The 18,881-nt window shown below is 40.0% G+C and overlaps 1 protein-coding gene across 1 annotated transcript; it reads left to right on the forward strand.

Moving 5' to 3' along the window:
- Window positions 1–1,574: 1,574 nt before the first annotated feature.
- LOC310646513 (acetyl-CoA acetyltransferase, cytosolic-like) lies at window positions 1,575–17,849 on the forward strand (the record flags this gene model as incomplete). Its single annotated transcript, XM_083373034.1, has 9 exons — window positions 1,575–1,629; window positions 3,432–3,566; window positions 4,933–5,114; window positions 8,222–8,339; window positions 8,608–8,751; window positions 11,180–11,302; window positions 11,828–11,982; window positions 12,587–12,697; window positions 16,868–17,849. The coding sequence occupies 9 exons, from the start codon at window positions 1,575–1,577 to the stop codon at window positions 17,033–17,035; spliced, it is 1,191 nt and encodes a 396-aa protein (XP_083229160.1). The 3' UTR covers window positions 17,036–17,849.
- Between the last annotated feature and the right edge of the window lie 1,032 nt (window positions 17,850–18,881).

Consider the following 18,881-nt stretch of genomic DNA (forward strand, 5'->3'; position numbering starts at 1 on the left):
AAGAGAACTATTGAATTCAAGAGTAATCCCAGGTTATATAATTTGTAGCAACCACAAAACCTAAAATAATTTTTAACAAGTTCACTCGGAATTTCACTGGTAATTTTTTGGAACTGATTGATAATGACTTCATTGAGTGCTGCGAATTATGTGATTTGTGATATGATTTATTTTAAGACAGATTTCATATTGTGCTCCTTACCATTTAATACCTTACCATGGTATTTATCTGGTTAGCTGCTCTTTATTACTGTATTCTCTGGACAACCAGTGACCCTTTGGCTTAATAACCCTTTGTCAAGAGTTATTTCCTTATCAGATTCCTCAATGCTTTCAACAGTGGCAGAGCGCTTAAGCTGCTGGCCGAACATCAGAGCACTATACAAAAATGGATGGAAGCATGGAGTAGCTATACCTCCCAAGATATATCTGAGCATATTAATCCTAATAGTATACCTCCAGGATTTAATCTACCCCGACACATATGGGTGACATACAATAGAATTAGAACGACTCATGGGGTGTGTGCCGATTCTCTGTATAAATGGGGAAAGACACCTTCAGCACAATGTGATTGCGGGGCTCCCCGACAGACTATCCAACATATAGTGAGGGAATGCACTAATAGAAGATACCCAGGAGATTTTAAGGACTTCCTCTGCGTAACAACGGCAGCTACTGACTGGATCTCCAAACTCGACATGAAACTCTGAAATGTTATTTCTGTTTTCCTCTTAGGTTTTATAATTGCTTCTTTTTTTAAAAAAAATTGTTTTAACTGTTCTAACTTGTAAATATGAAGTGCTTTTAATTCTGTGTGTGACCAGCCATACGCTAAATAAATAAATAAGAGCTTCTAATGTACTTGAAAAATTCTTTAAAATTCAGGGAGATACTCAAAGATGTATCTGCCTTCAGAATAGCCCACATTGAACTGTATAGCACAGTCAAACAATAGAAGCTGATCACAAGAAATCTTTTATGCAGTTTTGTGTTGTCATAAAATACTTTATAATTTTCATCTCATGAAATTTTTATAACATTTGCCAAACCTCTGTACCACAGGAGTCATATGTCCTGTATTTTGGACACATTCTGTACGTTTTGGACACATTCTGTAGTGCCTTGATTAAAAATCAAGTACCTTGATTAAAAAGAAGCTTCTGGGATGAGAAGTGAAACGTCTTCAAAGAAAACAACAACAACAAGAAAGTCCAGTTGCCTCGTGAAAAATGTTTGACCCTATGATGCACCAATTTGCCCAGTTCAGGTTTATAGACACATGAGTAAATGCTCCAACATTTCACTTATGAGACTGAATTGTGATTGTTGCCTGCAAAGTTAAAACAAACCTCTGAATTTCTCTGCCAATACAAAAGCCTGATTGGCTAGGTGTTTCTGTCACGTGACGACGACCACCCTTTCGGTCTACTCTAGCCATCCTAGTCCAAGTAAGAGATGGGCGGGGCCCAGGGTAATCAATGAGATATTTTAGGGTGAGCATCGCTGCCTGAGTATAACAGAGGCGCTGGGAAGTTTGCCCAGAGCAAAGGAGCGACGGGACTTGAGGCATCATGAATTGCGAGGACGAGGACGTTGTTTTCGTTGCTGCTGCAAGGACCCCGGTCGGTGAGTAGAAACTACTACCGGAGCTATTTCGTGCCTCGATCTCGCATTGCTCTGAAACGGGCGTTTTCATGGACCGACGTTACGCTTGCTCCCAACCTTGAGTGGTCCATTCATTCTGATGCCTGCGGGAAATTTGCCTTCGCCCATTCCCCCCCCCTCCCCCGTCTATGCTGCCTGTTAGGGGAGGAAATTCTGTACTTTTTTCCTTGCTCGTGGCAGAAAGAGAAGAAAATGAGCCGAGGTAGTAGGATTGTGGTAGGAATTGTACTACGGATGTCCCGCGAGAGGGCTAGAGAACTCTAGAACTGCGAGGGCGAGGATGTATGTAGTAGGGCTTTGTTACCTGCTTATTTAACAGTTAAAAACTATTCGGATAACAGATTGGAAATGGACACCGCTGTCTAACGCTATGTCTGGAAACCCGACTGAGTTTAAACAAGATTGAAATGTAGCTTCTGTATGCATAATAGCAGGCTAAATCGTTCTTCTAACCTATTTTCTTACCGCTCAATGCTACACTGACATTCCTTCAATCTGTCCTCCACAAAGCTCGAGGTGGCTTCGCATCTTTGTTTCTTGGCTCCCTTATTTGTCTGCAATCGAGATATTTCAAAGGGTGGAAGTCACAGCAGAAAAAGGCTCTTTTCCTGGACCCCGCCAGCCAGAATTTCTTGGCTGACGGGGTCTGCTGCCTTCTGATGGCATGAGTACAGTTGGCCAATTCTTTTGGCCTTTTATATTTCATAAGACCTTTCCTAGAGTTTTGTATGGTAAGAATTTTTTTAAAAAATCTGAAATCAGGTTCTTAAACAACTATGTAAGACATCGAGGTTAGATATATGAATAATTCTTGATTATATTTAACAAACAATGGAGTCTCTTGTACGCATAATTAAAAGTTAGACTGCCCAGGTTTTTCTAATTGAAAGAGCTGCAAATAAATTTTATTCGTTCAAATAGTTTGAGTCCTATTTAGCATAAGGATGTAACAAAGATACACAAAATGCATTTATTGAACTTTACTAGGTATGACAACTGGAATAGTGTTCTCCCTATTAAAGCCTTCTACTGCAGGATGATAAATGAATCTAGTGGTTCTGTTTAATTTTTGGCATAGAACTGACTTATGTATATATAAAAAGGTATAGGTAAAGGTAAAGGTTCCCCCGCACATGCGTGCTAGTTGTTTCGGACTCTAGGGGCCAGTGCTCATCTCCGTTTCAAAGCCGAAGAGCCAACGCTTGTCCGAGGACATCTCTGTGGTCATGTGGCCAGCATGACTAGACGCCAAAGGCGCACGGAACACTGTTACCTCCCCACTATAGTGGTCCCTATTTTTCTACTTGCATTTTTACGTGCTTTTGAACTGCTAGGTTGGCAGAAGCTGGGACGAGTAACAGGCGCTCACTCTGTTACACGGCACTCGGGATTTGACCCGCCAAACTGCCGACCTTCTGATTGACAAGCTCAGAGTCCTAACCCGCTGAGCCACCATGTCCCTTTAAAAAGGTATACACTACACATAATTATACATAACTCTGGAAGACTAAGAAAATGCTACCATATTTGAAGAATCAGGTCTTGACAGTACATTAGACCAGATAATAAAATAAAATGCCAGGCTTTTAATGAACAATATAGATATAACTTAAGCCCCAAGTATACCCATAAAAATATAATATTTGTTTACTTTCCTAGAATTGTAATCTGTATTTGTTACCTAGAATGCTTAAAAGAAGAATAGAATAAAAGGAAAGATGGAATAGAGTAAAATTAAACATCTATTTCTGATTTTTATCTAGGATCCTTCAATGGTTCCTTGTCAACCCTGCACGCCCATGAATTGGCTTCAGTAGTCATTAAAGAATTGTTGGAGAGGACAAAAATTGATCCTAAAGAAATATCTGAAGTTATACTTGGACAGGTATTGGCAGCAGGTATGAACCTGATGAAGCATTTATCCAGGATTTTGATGTGGCCTCTTCTGTTCATTTTTGTAATGCAGAAATTACACGCACGTACACACAAATGAATTTTACTTATTATAAATTGTACTTTCTTCCCATATATTCTAGGTCTCACACAATTCTGGGTGTGTTAAATCAGCAATGTGTCAGTCTGTTCTATCTGCCTGTATTCTTGCCCCTACTTTTACTGCTTTGCATCCCATTGGTCTTTTTCTCCTCAGCCTTCTCCAGTTTCTTGACATGAATATGCTTCTCTATGAGAGTCAGTATGGTGTAGTGATTAAGGTGCTGCGCTAAGAGTGAGGAGATCTAACTGATCCAGTCCTCAGAAACAGAAACTATTTGGCTGATTTTGGTCATAAAACGTGGGCAAATTCCTATGAATGCAGACAGCCCTTGGAATAAACTTCACATTCACATTACACTGAAGGTTAAAAGCAAAAAACCAAAACAATACACTGCCTTCACCTGTGCACAGCAGTGTTGAAATATAGCCCAAAGACAATGAAGGTCAGCCTAAGAGAATTGAGAATAAAAGTAACTTGTAAAATTAAGACATGGGCATTGTAAGGAAGAGTCAAACATTCATTTTTACAAAGCAGTGCCTAGAAACAAGAGTCGGGTTATTAATTTAAAACCAGTGGCGTAGCGTGGGGGGTGCAGGGGGGGCCGGCCGCACCGGGCGCAACATCTGGGGGGGGGCGCGCTTGCACTGAGCTGCTCAGGGAGCCCCAAGGGCTGCACAGAGTTGGCTTGGCTCCGCTCTCGAGCTGCTCTTTCTTGCAAAGCGAAATGAGTCCGGCAAGTGAGATGGGCGGCCACATAAACTGAATAAAATAAATAGAAGCGGCCAACTCTCCGCCCAGGCTCAGGCCAACCGCAAGCGCCCCGCAGGCGCCCTGGCAGGTTTGGCCGAGCGAAGACGGACCTGCTGGCCGGCCGGCCTAGCTTCGTGCGCATGCGTGGCTTTATTTAGCGGGGCTCACGTGCGAGCTTGAATGCAGCGGCTCTTGCAGGTCGGAGCCCCGCCCAGCCGCCCTCAAGAGGGACCCGGAAGCATCCCGCATGCGCGCGACTCTTCTTGGAAAGTCTACGCCGCTGCGGGGCGCGTCTTTTCAGCCCGTGACGTCACCGCCCGCCCGCCCCTCTATTTCCGCTTCCGGTTGCCTTGCCCCGGGTGCTGACAACCCACGCTACGCCACTGTTTAAAACTCAAACTGGTTATGAGTAACGTTACAGGCAGATAACATGGGCACCTGTCTGGCACTGAGAGGTGAGGTAGGAGAATGAGCTGAAAGAATTTAGCATGGTTGTCCCTGTGTGTTTATGTCTGCAGGTGCTGGCCAGAATCCTGCTCGACAGGCCAGTGTCGGGGCAGGGATTCCATATGAGATACCAGCTTGGAGTTGTCAAATGATCTGCGGATCAGGCCTGAAAGCTGTATGTCTCGGGGCTCAGTCTATTATGACAGGAGATTCCAGTATTGTGGTGGCTGGTGGAATGGAAAACATGAGCAAGGTAAGGCTGCTTGATTTTCATAGAGGTTAAGGCTTGCTGCTTCTAGAAAGGTTATGCCGTAAAGGCACGGAAGAATGATTTCCATGGGTGAATTACTGCATTAAACAGTACACAAGCTGCACATTAGGCGTTTATCAAGGGTGACTTCTATCTCGCCAGCTACATTCCCAACCAGTAAGAGGTTGGGCTTCAGTGGACTGAGGCTTGACAGAATTGGGCCATGTCCAGCCCCTCACTGATTTGAGATACTTATTGGCACACAAGCTTAAGCCAGAGTTATTAAACCACAGTTTGCTAAACAGAGCATGGCTCGATGCCAAAAACAAATCATATATGAACATCACCAATATCCAAACCTTTGAGTGATGAAATTTCTATGAATACAACTCTGGAGATCAATCAATCAATTTATTATTACAGCCAAAGGCCAACACATAAATTAAACATTCAAACACTGGAGATCAAGTAATCCTGCTTTGTGAGGTTACTTTCTGATTCATGCAAGGTACAAAAGCAAATCTGGAATAAACCAGGATATTTTTGGATTAAGATATAAGGACATATTTTGGCGGGTTTATAAAGCTTCTTGAAGTTTAAAAGGTTTATAAAACATGATGTAATTTTTTTTAAAAACTCACAGCCATGTTATTTCTTCAGAAGGATTATCACTTTGCGCTAAATAGTTTAGCACTTCATGTTCCCACCAAAGGAAGTAATAATACATAGGGTTAGGGTTTTATATATATAAAAATCATTGCATGCATACACAAACATACACATACACAAACACAATCAGCAAAGAAGAGATACTGCTGTTTGGCATTCCTTCATGCTGATGGCATTTGGACGTTGGACATTTCATCTTTGAATGGGACAATGACTTCTGAAACTTCCATGGCAGAGGCCAAACTGTTCTTCTGATCCTTTTGTCTCACTGTTGCTTCTGCTAAAAAATAGCAGGGAGATTATTGTGCATATAGTGGGTGTGTATACTTCTTTGCACTGGATATACCACTAATCTTAAAGTGAAATATTCTTCAGCTCATTTCAAGCCTTCACCTTCCTCTCAGCTCGAATCCAACAATATAAACACAAGGTGGAGAACCACCTAGCAGACGACAACCCAAAGCAAGTGTGGCAGGGACTGCAGCACCTAACCAACCATAAGGGCAACATGAGGAACATGGTTAATACCGATGCCTCGTTGGCAGAGGAGCTGAATATCTTCTTCGCTCGCTATGAGGTGAAAAGACCAAACCCCGTAGCCTCTGCTGGCCGGCCTTCTGATTCTCAGCCACTCACTCTGTATGAACACCAAGTGAGAGCTGTATTGAAGGCTGTGAATCCCAGCAAAGCTGCAGGCCCAGATGGGGTACTAGGGATAGTGGTTAAGAATTGTGCTAATCAATTAGCAGGGGTCCTGACAAGGATCTTTAACATCTCCTTGCAAACGGCCTGTGTACCATCATGCCTGAAAGCAGCTACCATTGTCCCAGTCCCGAAGAAAACCTGAATGACTACAGACCTGTTGCATTGACGACTGTAGTGATGAAATACTTTGAAAGACTGGTTCTCCAACATCTTAGGACATGCCTCCCACCGGACTTCAACAAACATCAGTTTGCCTACAGGGGGAATAGGTTGACAGATGATGCCATAGCTACTGCTCTACATTCTATAGCAAGCCATCTGGAGAAACCTGGAAGCTATGTCAGGATGCTTTTCATTGATTATAGCTCGGCTTTCATCCTTATGAAAAAGCTGACTGACTTGAATTTCCCCCCCTCCGTCTGCAATTGGATTAAAGACTTTCTAAGGGACTGGCTACAAACAGTGAGGGTCGGGTCTGTTTCTTCCACCCCCTTGAAGCTTTACATGGGCTCGCCACAGGGCTGCGTGCTTAGCCCCTACCTGTACTCACTGTACACATAGGATGGTGCATTGTCTGACCCATCCACTGCGATCATTAAGTTCACAGATGATACCACCGTAGTGGGTCTTATTACAGGTGGAGATGAGACAGCACACAGGGGGGAGGTACAAAAACTATCCCTATGGTGTTTAGAGAACAACTTGCACCTGAACATTGGCAAGACAAAGGAGATGGTGCTAGACTGCTGGAGGAAAAGAGAGGAACCTGCCCCACTCGACATCGGGGGGGGGGGCTGTGTGGAAAGAGTTTCTTCCTTTAAATTCCTGGGAGTCTACCTCTGTGAAGATCTTACCTGGAAAGTCAGTACAACCCAGCTGGCCAGAAAGGCCCAACAGAGACTCCACTTCCTCAGGGTCTTGCGGAAGAACAGGGTAGAACAATGGCTAATGACCTTCTTTTACCAGTCTACTATAGAGAGCGTCCTCTCGTACTCCATTGTGGTTTGGTATGCTGGTTTGACAGCCGCAAATAGGAAAGCATTACAGAGGGTGGTGAGCACAGCCCAAGACATTGTGGGCTGTCCCCTGACACCACTGGATGACATTGCCAGGGCTCGCTGCCTTGGAAGAGTGAGGAAAATTCTCAGGGACAACTCACACCCTGGTCGGTACCTCTTTACTCTCTTATCATTGGGTAGGAGATACAGGAGTATAGCCAGCCATACCAACAGGCTGAAGAACAGCTTCCATCCATGGGCTGTCAGGCTCTTGAACGGGAAATAACTTTATGTATGAGTGACTTGCGAAGCCGGTGTGTTGTGCAATTAGCTCACATGGTGTAACAAGATGGTGGGTTTGTTGTCACTGTGAGCTGTGGTGGTGGGGGCACGAAGGGAGGCTCAGCCAATCTCAATGTATACAGGTTGTACTTTGACAATAAAGGTTCATTCATTCAAGCAATATGGAAGCTTCTTTTTTCTTACACTCTTTCGCCTTCATACATATCGTGTGATTCTTCTACTGGGTAATATCGGGGATCGAAGCCGAGACCTCATGTGTACAAAGCATGTGCTCTACAACTGAGTTGAGATTGCTTCTGTATATTAGATTTACTAATGGCAGATGAACAGAAGAGTCATACAGTGAGAATGGGCACTCCAGAGATTATTTCTATCCAGTTGCAACGAAATTTGCTTTCAATGTTCTAAATGGATCAAAATGCTTTTTCCCCCCAGGCTCCTCATGTCATTCATCTGCGTGGTGGGGTGAAGATGGGGGAAGCCTCCTTGCGAGACAGTATTATCGTAGATGGCTTGACAGATGCTTTCTACTGTTATCACATGGGTGTTACAGGTAAGCCACGTGGAAATAGCTTTTTCAAAAAGGTTAGATGAAAGCGTGTCCCTACTTGATTTCACCAAAAAAAAGGAAGAGTGGACAGAAAGCAAACATTACAAGGATGAGAGGAAAACTGGTACGAATGTGTGAATATTACGTGCTGGAAACAATGTATTCTCTCTCAGTATTTGAAGATTCAGGGTAATAAATGTAATAAGTATACAATAACTGCATTGTGATGCATTGTGATTAAAGTATCTACTGTATTTTTTAATTGTTTCAGCTGAAAATGTGGCCAAACGATGGAAGGTCAGTCGAGAAGAACAAGACCAGCAGGCTGTAATGTCTCAAAATAAGGCTGAAAATGCCCAGAAGGGTGGATATTTTAATAAAGAGATTGTACCTGTTTCTGTACCTTCTAGAAAAGGTCAGTGAGCAGTTTGACATACTGGACAAGGGACTGGGACCTGTTTCTAAGTATTATGACCCACTTTTGTATTCATTTTTATTTGCTTCAATTCTTCCTCATAAATTAGAATAATTGGTGTATTGGGAAAGGAAGGGACACTTAGTAACCTCAAGCGTATTTACTTAGTCTTTACTGCTAGATGAAGATAATTTATGAATGTAACCATTATGTCCTGCCAGTTAATAACCATCTAGATTTTGGAAAGAGAAGTATAATTACAGATCTGGAAAAAATGTCATCTAATATTCATTGCTGCCACAGTGTCAATTTTGAAGTGGTTCATAGATTGAACCAGAGTTTCTTCCTGATAGAATACCATGTATTTTTGTAAAAAAAATGTATTACCAGTAATTTAATAGTAATTTAAAGAATAATCCCCCTGAATTTTAGAATTTCTTGTGAATTAATTTCAAGACATACTAAATCAATGTTTGGGACCTTATTATGAGTTTAATATATTTTTCTACACTGTAGTTTTTTTAATAGTGATCTATTGAATAAATCACAGCAGATGAACTTTACATCTTATGCTAAGCCAAAATCAACCAAACAACATAAACTGGGTTCATACTGTATCTAAAGCCCAACGTAGAACTCTGTGACTTAATATATTGCTGCCACATTGTCAATTTTGAAGTGGTTCATAGATTAAACCAGTTACTTCCTGATACACTGTGTATTTTTTTACAAAAAATTGTATTAATTTAATAGTAATTTAAAGAATAATCCCGCTGAACTTTAGAATTTCTCGTGAGTTAATTTCAAGATATACTAAGGCAATTTTGGAGACCTTATTATGAGTTTAATATATTTTTCTATGTTAAAATTTGTTTAATAGTGATCTGTTGAATAAATCACAGGAGACAAACTTTACATCTTATCCTGAGCCAAAATCAACCAAGCAAAATAGATTATTAGGTTCATACTGTACTTAAACCCCAAAGTAGAACTCCTATGTCAAGTTCCGGCTGAGAAGCCCAACGAAGCAAAACACCAGAGGCATTGCGTTCTCTAACATTAACTTTATTAGGCATTAGCAAACCAGTACGATAGAATTAAAGCTATCTCTGAGAAAATGGTGGGAAGCAGTTAATTAAAAGAATGAAACTTGCCCTTCCCCCTCTGACAGTTCAGGTCACATTGTACAATATATCTTCCAGTAATTATTATGAGAAAAAATTTTAGTTCGTCAAAACAACTCTTCAACAGTTTCTGCTCTCGCGTTGATAAAGGAACACCTGTGGATTCAAAAACTCTTGCACAGTTGGCAAGCTAGAAGTATGCAGCAATCCTAAGGACAGCAGGTTTCGTAACTTGATGCTCTATGGTTTAACGCATGAACTCAGTTTATCACTTCTAGACTAGAACACAAGGAATGAAGAAAATTGTAGTCACTGAAAAGTTGGCTAATAGTCATTGTCATACAAAGAGAAAAATAAGTATAATATTAATATTTTTAATAAGAAGAAGCATATAGTATATAGCTTGTGAACTGGACATTAGAGGTTCCAGGATAAAATGCTACTGCAGATGACTCTTCTACAATTGTTTATTGAAGGGCAATGCATTTTTTTAAAAAAATTAAAAAAATAAAAGTTTATTAAAAGTGTTAACGAATAAAATGTAAGAAAATAGAAAAATAAAGAAGTAGAAAAGAAAAAGTCAAGGGAATAAGGTTAGGTGTGCAGAAAAGGAAAAACAGATGGAAAATTATGACTTCCCACTTTCTTTGCTAGAGGTACAAACGTAACATAGTGTAACCTCTAAGACTAACAGTAACACACAGTACTTCTATAGTCATGAACAGTTCTAATTGTCAAATGCCAAAATCAAAGTTTCATTTGTCTTGGGTTTCAAGCAAAAAAATCTAAAAGTGGTTTCCACGTGGAAACAAAGCTAGATAAGAGTCTTGTCTTTGATCAAAGTGTTTTGCCATCTCCACCAATTCCATTCATTTCACCATCAATTCTTCCGTTTGCAGGTATATCTGTGTGTCCTTCCATCCCTGTGCATACAAAAGTCTTACTGATGAATAAAAACAGACCCATTTTTTTCAAAGCGTTTATCTATCAAGCCTAAAAAAAATTCTGATTTCAATTGTGCATTTATTCCAAGAATTCTCTGAATACATATTTCATCCCAGTATTTCTTAGCCTTTTTACATTTCTACCAAAGATGATAAAACTGCTAATTACATTTCCAACGTATGTTTGCCACACCCTTATACATCTTTGACAGTTTATCAAATGTTAAATACCATCGGTAAGGACAGTGTGTATCTTTGAAAAAAAGCACGAGAACTAGAATTTCTAATAGGAAAATTGCACTTTTCCTTTTTTTGCACCAAGTATAAAATGGCTGCTGCTGAAATTCTTGTTTTTGACAGGTCCCACAGAAGTTAAAGTAGATGAGCATCCTCGCCATGGGTGCAACATAGAAACAGTGGCAAAGCTGAAACCTTGCTTCGTAACCGATGGGACAGGAACTCTGACTGCAGGAAATGCCTCAGGTTGGTTTGTTGAGCAATGTAAAGATAGGCCATAAAATCATCTATTCCAGTTTTCGCAATCTAACTTTATTTCACTTGGATGAAGGGGGGGGGAGACATTTTTCTAATTCAATTAATATAGTTTGAATTTAATGGAAGAAACATGAATTATTGGAGTGTGGTGTTGTGATTAAGGTCTTGGATGAAGAATGCAGAGGAAGAATGCAAGTAGATTTAACTAAAGCAAAAACAAAAAAAACCATGCAAATTTATACCTAATTCTAAGACCATCTTCCTCAAAATGGGGGGGAAAGGAGAAGGAGAAGAAGAAGAAGAAGAAGAAGAAGAAGAAGAAGAAGAAGAAGAAGAAGAAGAAGAAGAAGAAGAAGAAGAAGAAGAAGAAGAAGAAGAACTGTGCTACTGATCATTAACTACAATTGCAAAAATTTTGATTCTGGTACTATCTACTCTTCAATTAAATATGAACTTTTTAAAAAAGCATCTATATATCCAACCTAAAAAGTTAATATTTTTTTTTCTCTTCAGGTATAAGTGACGGGGCTGCTGCTGTAATTCTTATGAAAAAATCAGAAGCAGTTAAACGAAATCTCACTCCTTTGGCACGGATTGTGTCTTCAGCTCAAGCTGGTATTGATCCTGCATTTATGGCGATAGTACTCATCACGACAATAAGAAAAGCTGTAAGTAGGTACAGTGTCCATTCACTGAATTAAAGCATTAATTCTGAAAATTAAATTGTTTTTTAAGCATAGTATATTCATACCATAATATGTATAACCTGTCCCAATCCTGATGAATTATGATAGCTTTACTAATGTTTCATTAACTCTCTGTTACTGAATTTTTCCAGGTATTTTTTCTGCATATTAAATTGTGTGTGTGTAATTGTGCATGGTCACCTATGCTTTTGTGGAAAGAAAACAATTGCATCCATCATTAGTGAAGACTGAACACTCAAGAGTTAATTGAATTGTGCATTTTTTCATAGCTATAGAAGGGGATGAATCCAGCATCAGTGGAGACATTGGAATTGTATGCATTTGTGGGCTTATCCTGTGTGTGTGGTTAAATTTGAGATTAGAGTTTATTTCAGCACAATATCTTAAATACTGATTTGAGCATCATTGTTTATTAGAAATGAACATTGTGTTTGTAACCAGAATCTCATTTATCTATTAAGTATTACAAATATATATTTGGGGGGGGGGAATAGAACTTTCTAACAGAATTCAGCCATGATTTTTTTAACGGTGTTAATTGAACAAGCTTCTTGATCTTCTGTAGGTTGAAAAAGCTGGTTGGACATTGGATCAAGTGGATCTGTATGAAATCAATGAAGCTTTTGCTAGTGTAGGTGTTATAATACCAAAAGAACTAAAACTGAACCCAGAAAAGGTATGTTCAACATTGCCATAAAAACACAATTACTGCAAATCTGTTTGTTTATAGCCTGGAATGCATATGCTGCTCCAGTTGAATAGGGCACGGAAATATATTTTGTTTGATGCAAACCTGCAATATTTGCTAGGTGGGATGGGAAGGGTAACATTCAAAGCAGTTTGTCATCTGAAATAATTTGCAGGATATCAATTTGAGGAAACTTGACAAATAATGTAGATGGGGGATTACTTCCAGTGCCAAGAGGTACTTCAGTGATTAAGAGCTTATCTTTCTTTGCTGTGATCCAGAACCTCTGAGTCTTATGTTCACTTTTAAAAAATCATCTTGTTAAATGCAAAGATGTATAATTAGGTACTTAGTGATGCTAGTATTCAAATAAAATTTCGTTGACTTTGGGGGGGGAGAAAGTTGAGCTGTATACTTCTAGAAGCACTTCACAATGAAAATAACAAACCACCATGGCTGCACAAAGATCTCTCAGACAAACTGAAAGACAAAAAAGACAAGTACAAACAATGGAAAGAGGGACACATACTGTAACTAAGGCTGATTATCAGCAGACAGCCAGAACATGCAAAGGCGAAGTCAGGAAAGCAAAGGCTCAATAAACAAAGATTTGCAACAGAAATCGAGAATAATAAAAAAAAGTTTCAACATATTAACAACAAGAAAAAAGTCAAGGAAACTGTAGGTCCACTAAAGAGAGAAGATGGCAAGGAAGTAACAGGCAATAGGGAGAAAGCAGAGCTGCTTAACTCCTTCTTTGCATCAGTCCTCACAGAAAAAGAAATAGCCCAACATACCAGATAAACTACCGTATTTTCCGGCGTATAAGACGACTGGGCGTATAAGACGGCCCCCTACATTTCCTGTTAAATTATAGGGTTTGGGCTATACTCGCCGTATAAGACTACACCTCTTCCAACGCACACCAAATAAAAATTAAAAAACATCAGATTTGATTTTAATATGGTAATTTTAATTCAAATGCTTATGACATGCAGGTGCTTAGTAGGAAAACTGTCACTTATAAACATAAGGCTGTTTGTCATCAAACGTGTAAACATAAAACAGTGCAAATGGATTAAATAATAATAAGAAGAATAAGGAAAAAGAAAAGAAGAAGAAGAAGAAGAAGAAGAAGAAGAAGAAGAAGAAGAAGAAGAAGAAGAAGAAGAAGAAGTAGTAGTAGTAGTTGGAGGGGACCTTGGAGGTCATTTAGTCCAACCCCCTGCAAAGGCAGGAAACCCTATACCATTTCAGACAAATGGCTGTCCAGTCTCTTCTTAAAAACTTCCAGTGTTGGAGCATTCACTGCTTCTGGAGGCAGGTTGTTCCACTGGTTAATTGTTCTAATTGTCAGGAAGTTTCTCCTTAGTTCTAGGTTGCTTCTCTCCTTGATTAGTTTCCATCCGTTACTACTTGTCCTGCTTTCAGGTGCTTTGGAGAATAGCTTGACTCCCTCTTCTTTGTGGCAGCCCCTGATTCCAGCAACCATTCCTTATTTTATTAATTCATTTTTTCACTTTTCCTAATTCACTCTAAAGCTTTCCCTGCGCAGAGCCTTAAGTAACACAAGCTGCCTGCAATTAGTGCAGGTTCGCATCCCACCAGGCTCAAGGTTGACTCAGCTTTCCATCCTTCCAAGGTAGGTAAAATGAGGACCCAGATTGTTGGGGGCAATAAGCTGACTTTGTAATAATGCTGCTTGGGGTGTGTGTGAAAGCCCTATTAAACAGGCATATACACAGAATGAAGGCTATTGCTAAGCACATTGATTTGTGCTTTAAATTGTAAGCCACCCTGAGTCTTCGGAGAAGGGCAGGATATAAATGGGATTAAAAAAAAAAAGAGAGATCCGCTCCAGGTTTTCCAGCCAGCCCGCCCAGTTCCTGAGTCAAATGTGTCCTTAGAGCTAAGCTGCTGCTCTGGCTGCTGGCTTCCCCACCTGCCTTTCAAGTTGGGATATACTACAGCTGGTCTTCAACTTTAGAAGAAAAGACGCCCAGACCCCAGCCTGTAAAAAATCACAGACTGCAGCTTCTTCTCCAATTGGTCCCGCTTTCCCTGCGCAGACTAAATGGGAGATCCGCTCCAGGTTTTCCAGCCAGCCCTGTCCCTAAATTTTCAGCACCCGGCGTATAAGATGACCCCTGACTTTTGAGAAGATTTTCATGGGTTAAAAAGTAGTCTTATACGCCGGAAACTACGGTACTGCAAAAAACTAGAAACAGCAATTAAAATAATCAGGAAAATAGTAAGAGAACACCTATCCAACCATGACAAATATAAATCATCCTGACCAGACAGATTACATCCCAGAGTTCTGAAGGAGCTGGCAGATGTTATCTTAGAACCATTGCACCATATCTTTCAAAAATCCTTGAGCACCGGGGAAGTACCTGAGGATTGGCAAAGGGCTGATGTCCCCATCTTCAAGAAAGGAAGAAAAACAGACCCAGGAAACTACAGACCGATCAGTCTAACATCAATACCTGAGAAGATCCTGGAAAAGATAACAAAAAAAACCAGATCTGCAAACAACTAGAAGCAAACAAAGTTATAACTGCTAGTCTGCACGGGTTTGTTAAAAATAGATCATGCCAAACCAAGCGTATTTCATTCTTTGATAAAGTGACTAAATTAGTAGACCAGCGAAACGATGTGGACATAGTGTACTTAGATTTCAGTGAGGCATTTGACAAAGTAGACCACAATCTACTGCTTGGTAAGCTAGAAAATGGTGGAATAGATAACATCACCACCAGATGGCTTTATAGCTGGCTGACAAACCGTACTTAAGAGTACTACATCCACATGGAGAGAAGTAAGCAGTGGGGTACCACAAGGCTCCATCTTAGGGTCAGTAAGCTTCAATACCTGGAGACTAAAGCATATGAAGAAGGGCTGCAGGACTTGGGTTTGGCTAGTCTAAAGAAAAGAAGAAATAGGGGTGATATGATAGCAGTATTCCAGTATTTGAGGGGCTGCCACAAAGAAGAGGGGGTCAAATTATTCTCCAAAGCACCAGAGGGTGGGAGAAGAAACAATGGTTTGAAACTGATCAAAGAGAGAAGCAACCTGGAATTAAAAGAGAAACTTCCTAACAGTGAGGACAATTAACCAGTGGAAAAGCTTGCCTTCAGAAATCATGGGCACTCCAACACTGGAGGTTTTTAAGAAGAGACTAGATAGTCACTTGTCTGAGATGGTATAGGTCCTCCTGCTTGAGCAGGGGGCCAGACTAGAAGACCACCAGGGTCCCTTCCAGCTCTATTCTATTCTATATCTGGGCATTTCAGTCCAAAAAGGATATCAAAAAATTAAAGCAAGTTCAGAGAACAAACTTCTACGTGGAACATTTGAAGGAACTGAATATATTTAGGCTGTAGAAGAGAAAACTGAATGAATGTATGGTAAGAATCTTACCTAAAGGACTGTCCTACAAAGGATTGGATTGGTTCTCCATTTCCCCAGAGGCGGGATCAGAATCAGTGGGTTGTAAGTCCTGGTTAATATTCGGGCTGGATATCAGAATGATTTTTCTGACAGTAAAAGCTATTAACAGCAAGTTTACTTCATTAAATAGTATTCATCTTTTCTCTGGAGGTTCTCTGGTGGTCCATTTACTCCAAGTGCATTAGCAGATTCTACAACTGAACAGTATTATTGCACTGCAAGATATATTATCTTCCTGATAATTTTGGATCTCTCATCATTCAGACATAACTGATTTACCTAGAACTGCCAAAAATTATGATCACCATTTTATGCTAGCTCCAGAGCGTAGGGGAGCAGTAAAGTTGGAGGTCCCTGGAGAATGTTCCTTCCACAAATTTGGTGGTTGGGGATAAAAACTGTATAGCCAAATAGGAGGTGCTTGCTTAAAAAAATGCTAAGAAAATGTAAAGGTAGAATCAGGCAAGCATGTTGTGCAATGAAGTAGAATCAGGCAAGCATGTTGTGTAAGTAATGGCTCAATCACAGACACACTTTCCTCTGATCGCAACGTAAAAATGAGTCTTGCCCACTTCACTATAAAACCTATTGTCAGAGGTTTCCAATCCTTGATCTAAACATTAAGTCCCAAAATAGGAAAGGAAGATTTCTACATTTAACAGATACTTCTGATGTATTATTTGTTTGTTTTATTTATTTTGGCAGATTAACATTGAAGGTGGGGCTGTTGCCCTTGGCCACCCCCTTGGAGCATCTGGGTGTCGAATCCTTGTTACACTTCTTCACTCACTAGAACGAACAGGTGGAAAACGAGGAGTTGCGGCTTTATGTGTAGGAGGAGGAATGGGCATAGCTATGTGTGTAGAAAGATAAAAGGAAACTTTTCTTTGATTTTGTACTACTTTGTAACATGATTCATCTTTATTAGTAAGTAATAAAGAAACAATATTAGGCAATACTGTACTTATTTCTTGATACTAGGTAAGATCTAAGCATCCTGCTGTCAGTTTAAATAGAACTTTCTTCAACAACCTACTTGGGACTTTCTTGCCTCAGATTCCCCATGAAGAGAAGGGATCCACTGAATCTTTTAAAAGCAGAAGGCAGCTGATACATACCATTCACACCAACCCTAATATTAACACCTGCAGATAACTTCATCCTGCCTTTGAGAAAAACAGCCATTATAACTTTTCCCCCCTTCTGCAATTCTAGCATAAAGCTACGACCACAGTTTGTGTGTACACAGAGGAGGCTTTTTGTATTCTGCTTCATTATTCTCTGTCGCAAAATACTTAACAAGAAACGCACCAAAGGCTAAGTGTTTGGCTGCGATTTGACTTACTGCTGAAGCCTTCAGGTTTTCTCCAACCTCCTCCCCCTTTACATTCTGCGTTATGATACTGATGCAAATAGAAAATATGGCCATATTTCATTTATTTTCTAGTTATGCAGAAACCTGACAGCTCGCTTTCATCAACAAACTAGTTACTACAGACTTGAGAGCATTTCACAGGAATAGGCAAATAAAAAATCATTTAGTTTTCAATTGCTCCAGACTGAACTGCGTCTTCATAGCATCCTCCTTTTTCACCTTTACTTTCAGGGTGCAACTTAATAAGATCATCAATTCAAAGAATAGTAATTGCTGCTTCTGTTGCAAACTTTAAACTCTTTGTTTTGACTATAGTAGTAACAATCCTTTCTTTCCATTGGTGAAGGGGAAAATCTGTCCTAACAAAGCACTGTTGGCTTCATTCTTTACTTGCTCATAAACACCTGCTTGCATCTAGGTCCAAAACCACCTTTCCAGCTGCTTGTTTTGGGGGGCAGATAACAGCACTCCACCACCATAGTACTCTCAGTGAAAGGGCTCTCTCTGTTCCTCATGACTGACAGGAGAGGTCATCAATATTTGAAAAATGATACGTGCGCCATCAATATTTGAAAAAAATGCTATATTGATTAAAGAAAAAATGCATTGAGTGATACTTTGAAACTTAATTGTAAAAGTTAACAGGCAAATTTTATACAATTGCTCATTTGAAGTGCTTCAGTAGGTCTTACTTGCAAGCAAGACGATATCCACTAATGACAGAAGTCGGACGAATTTTCTGTTTCACCAATTCATCTGCATTTTTCAAAAGTTCTGCAGCAACAATTACCTATGAAAGAGAACACTTAATTTAAAACTACTCTGCGAAAGTTATGCCCTTGATACAAACAGTAAAAAAAAAACCACATAAACTTTCACTCCAGCAAATGAAAGACATTCTTGGAAAACTTACAAATTGCATTTATAATCACAAATTAATCAGAAGTTGAGATAGGATGAACCCGCCAAGACAAAAAAATAATCTGAAAATAATTTTGCCCCATTGAAGACAAGGAAGCACACAAGCCTTTAGCTGACGTTTTAGATGCTGTTGACTGCAACTAAAAGTCTGAGCCAGAATAGCCAAGGACATTGGCATGTACTTGCAAAAATATCCCCAGGGGACCTCTCTTGGGAAGACTACCCTAGAGTTACCTCGGGAGCCTAAGAACATTTTCTGGATTTAAATTCTTGCATCACAAACTATTTAATCCAACATTAGAGTTTAAAATTAACTCCCAAGACAAAATGATTACTTGTCCTCAGTAATTGGGACCAGGGACGCTGTCACTAAGTAATGTGGTCATAAAAGCACATTCGCATGACCATGCCAACTTACAAAGC

The sequence above is a fragment of the Vipera ursinii genome, assembly GCF_947247035.1.
Source record: "Vipera ursinii genome assembly, chromosome: 1".
Lineage (NCBI taxonomy): Eukaryota > Metazoa > Chordata > Lepidosauria > Squamata > Viperidae > Vipera > Vipera ursinii.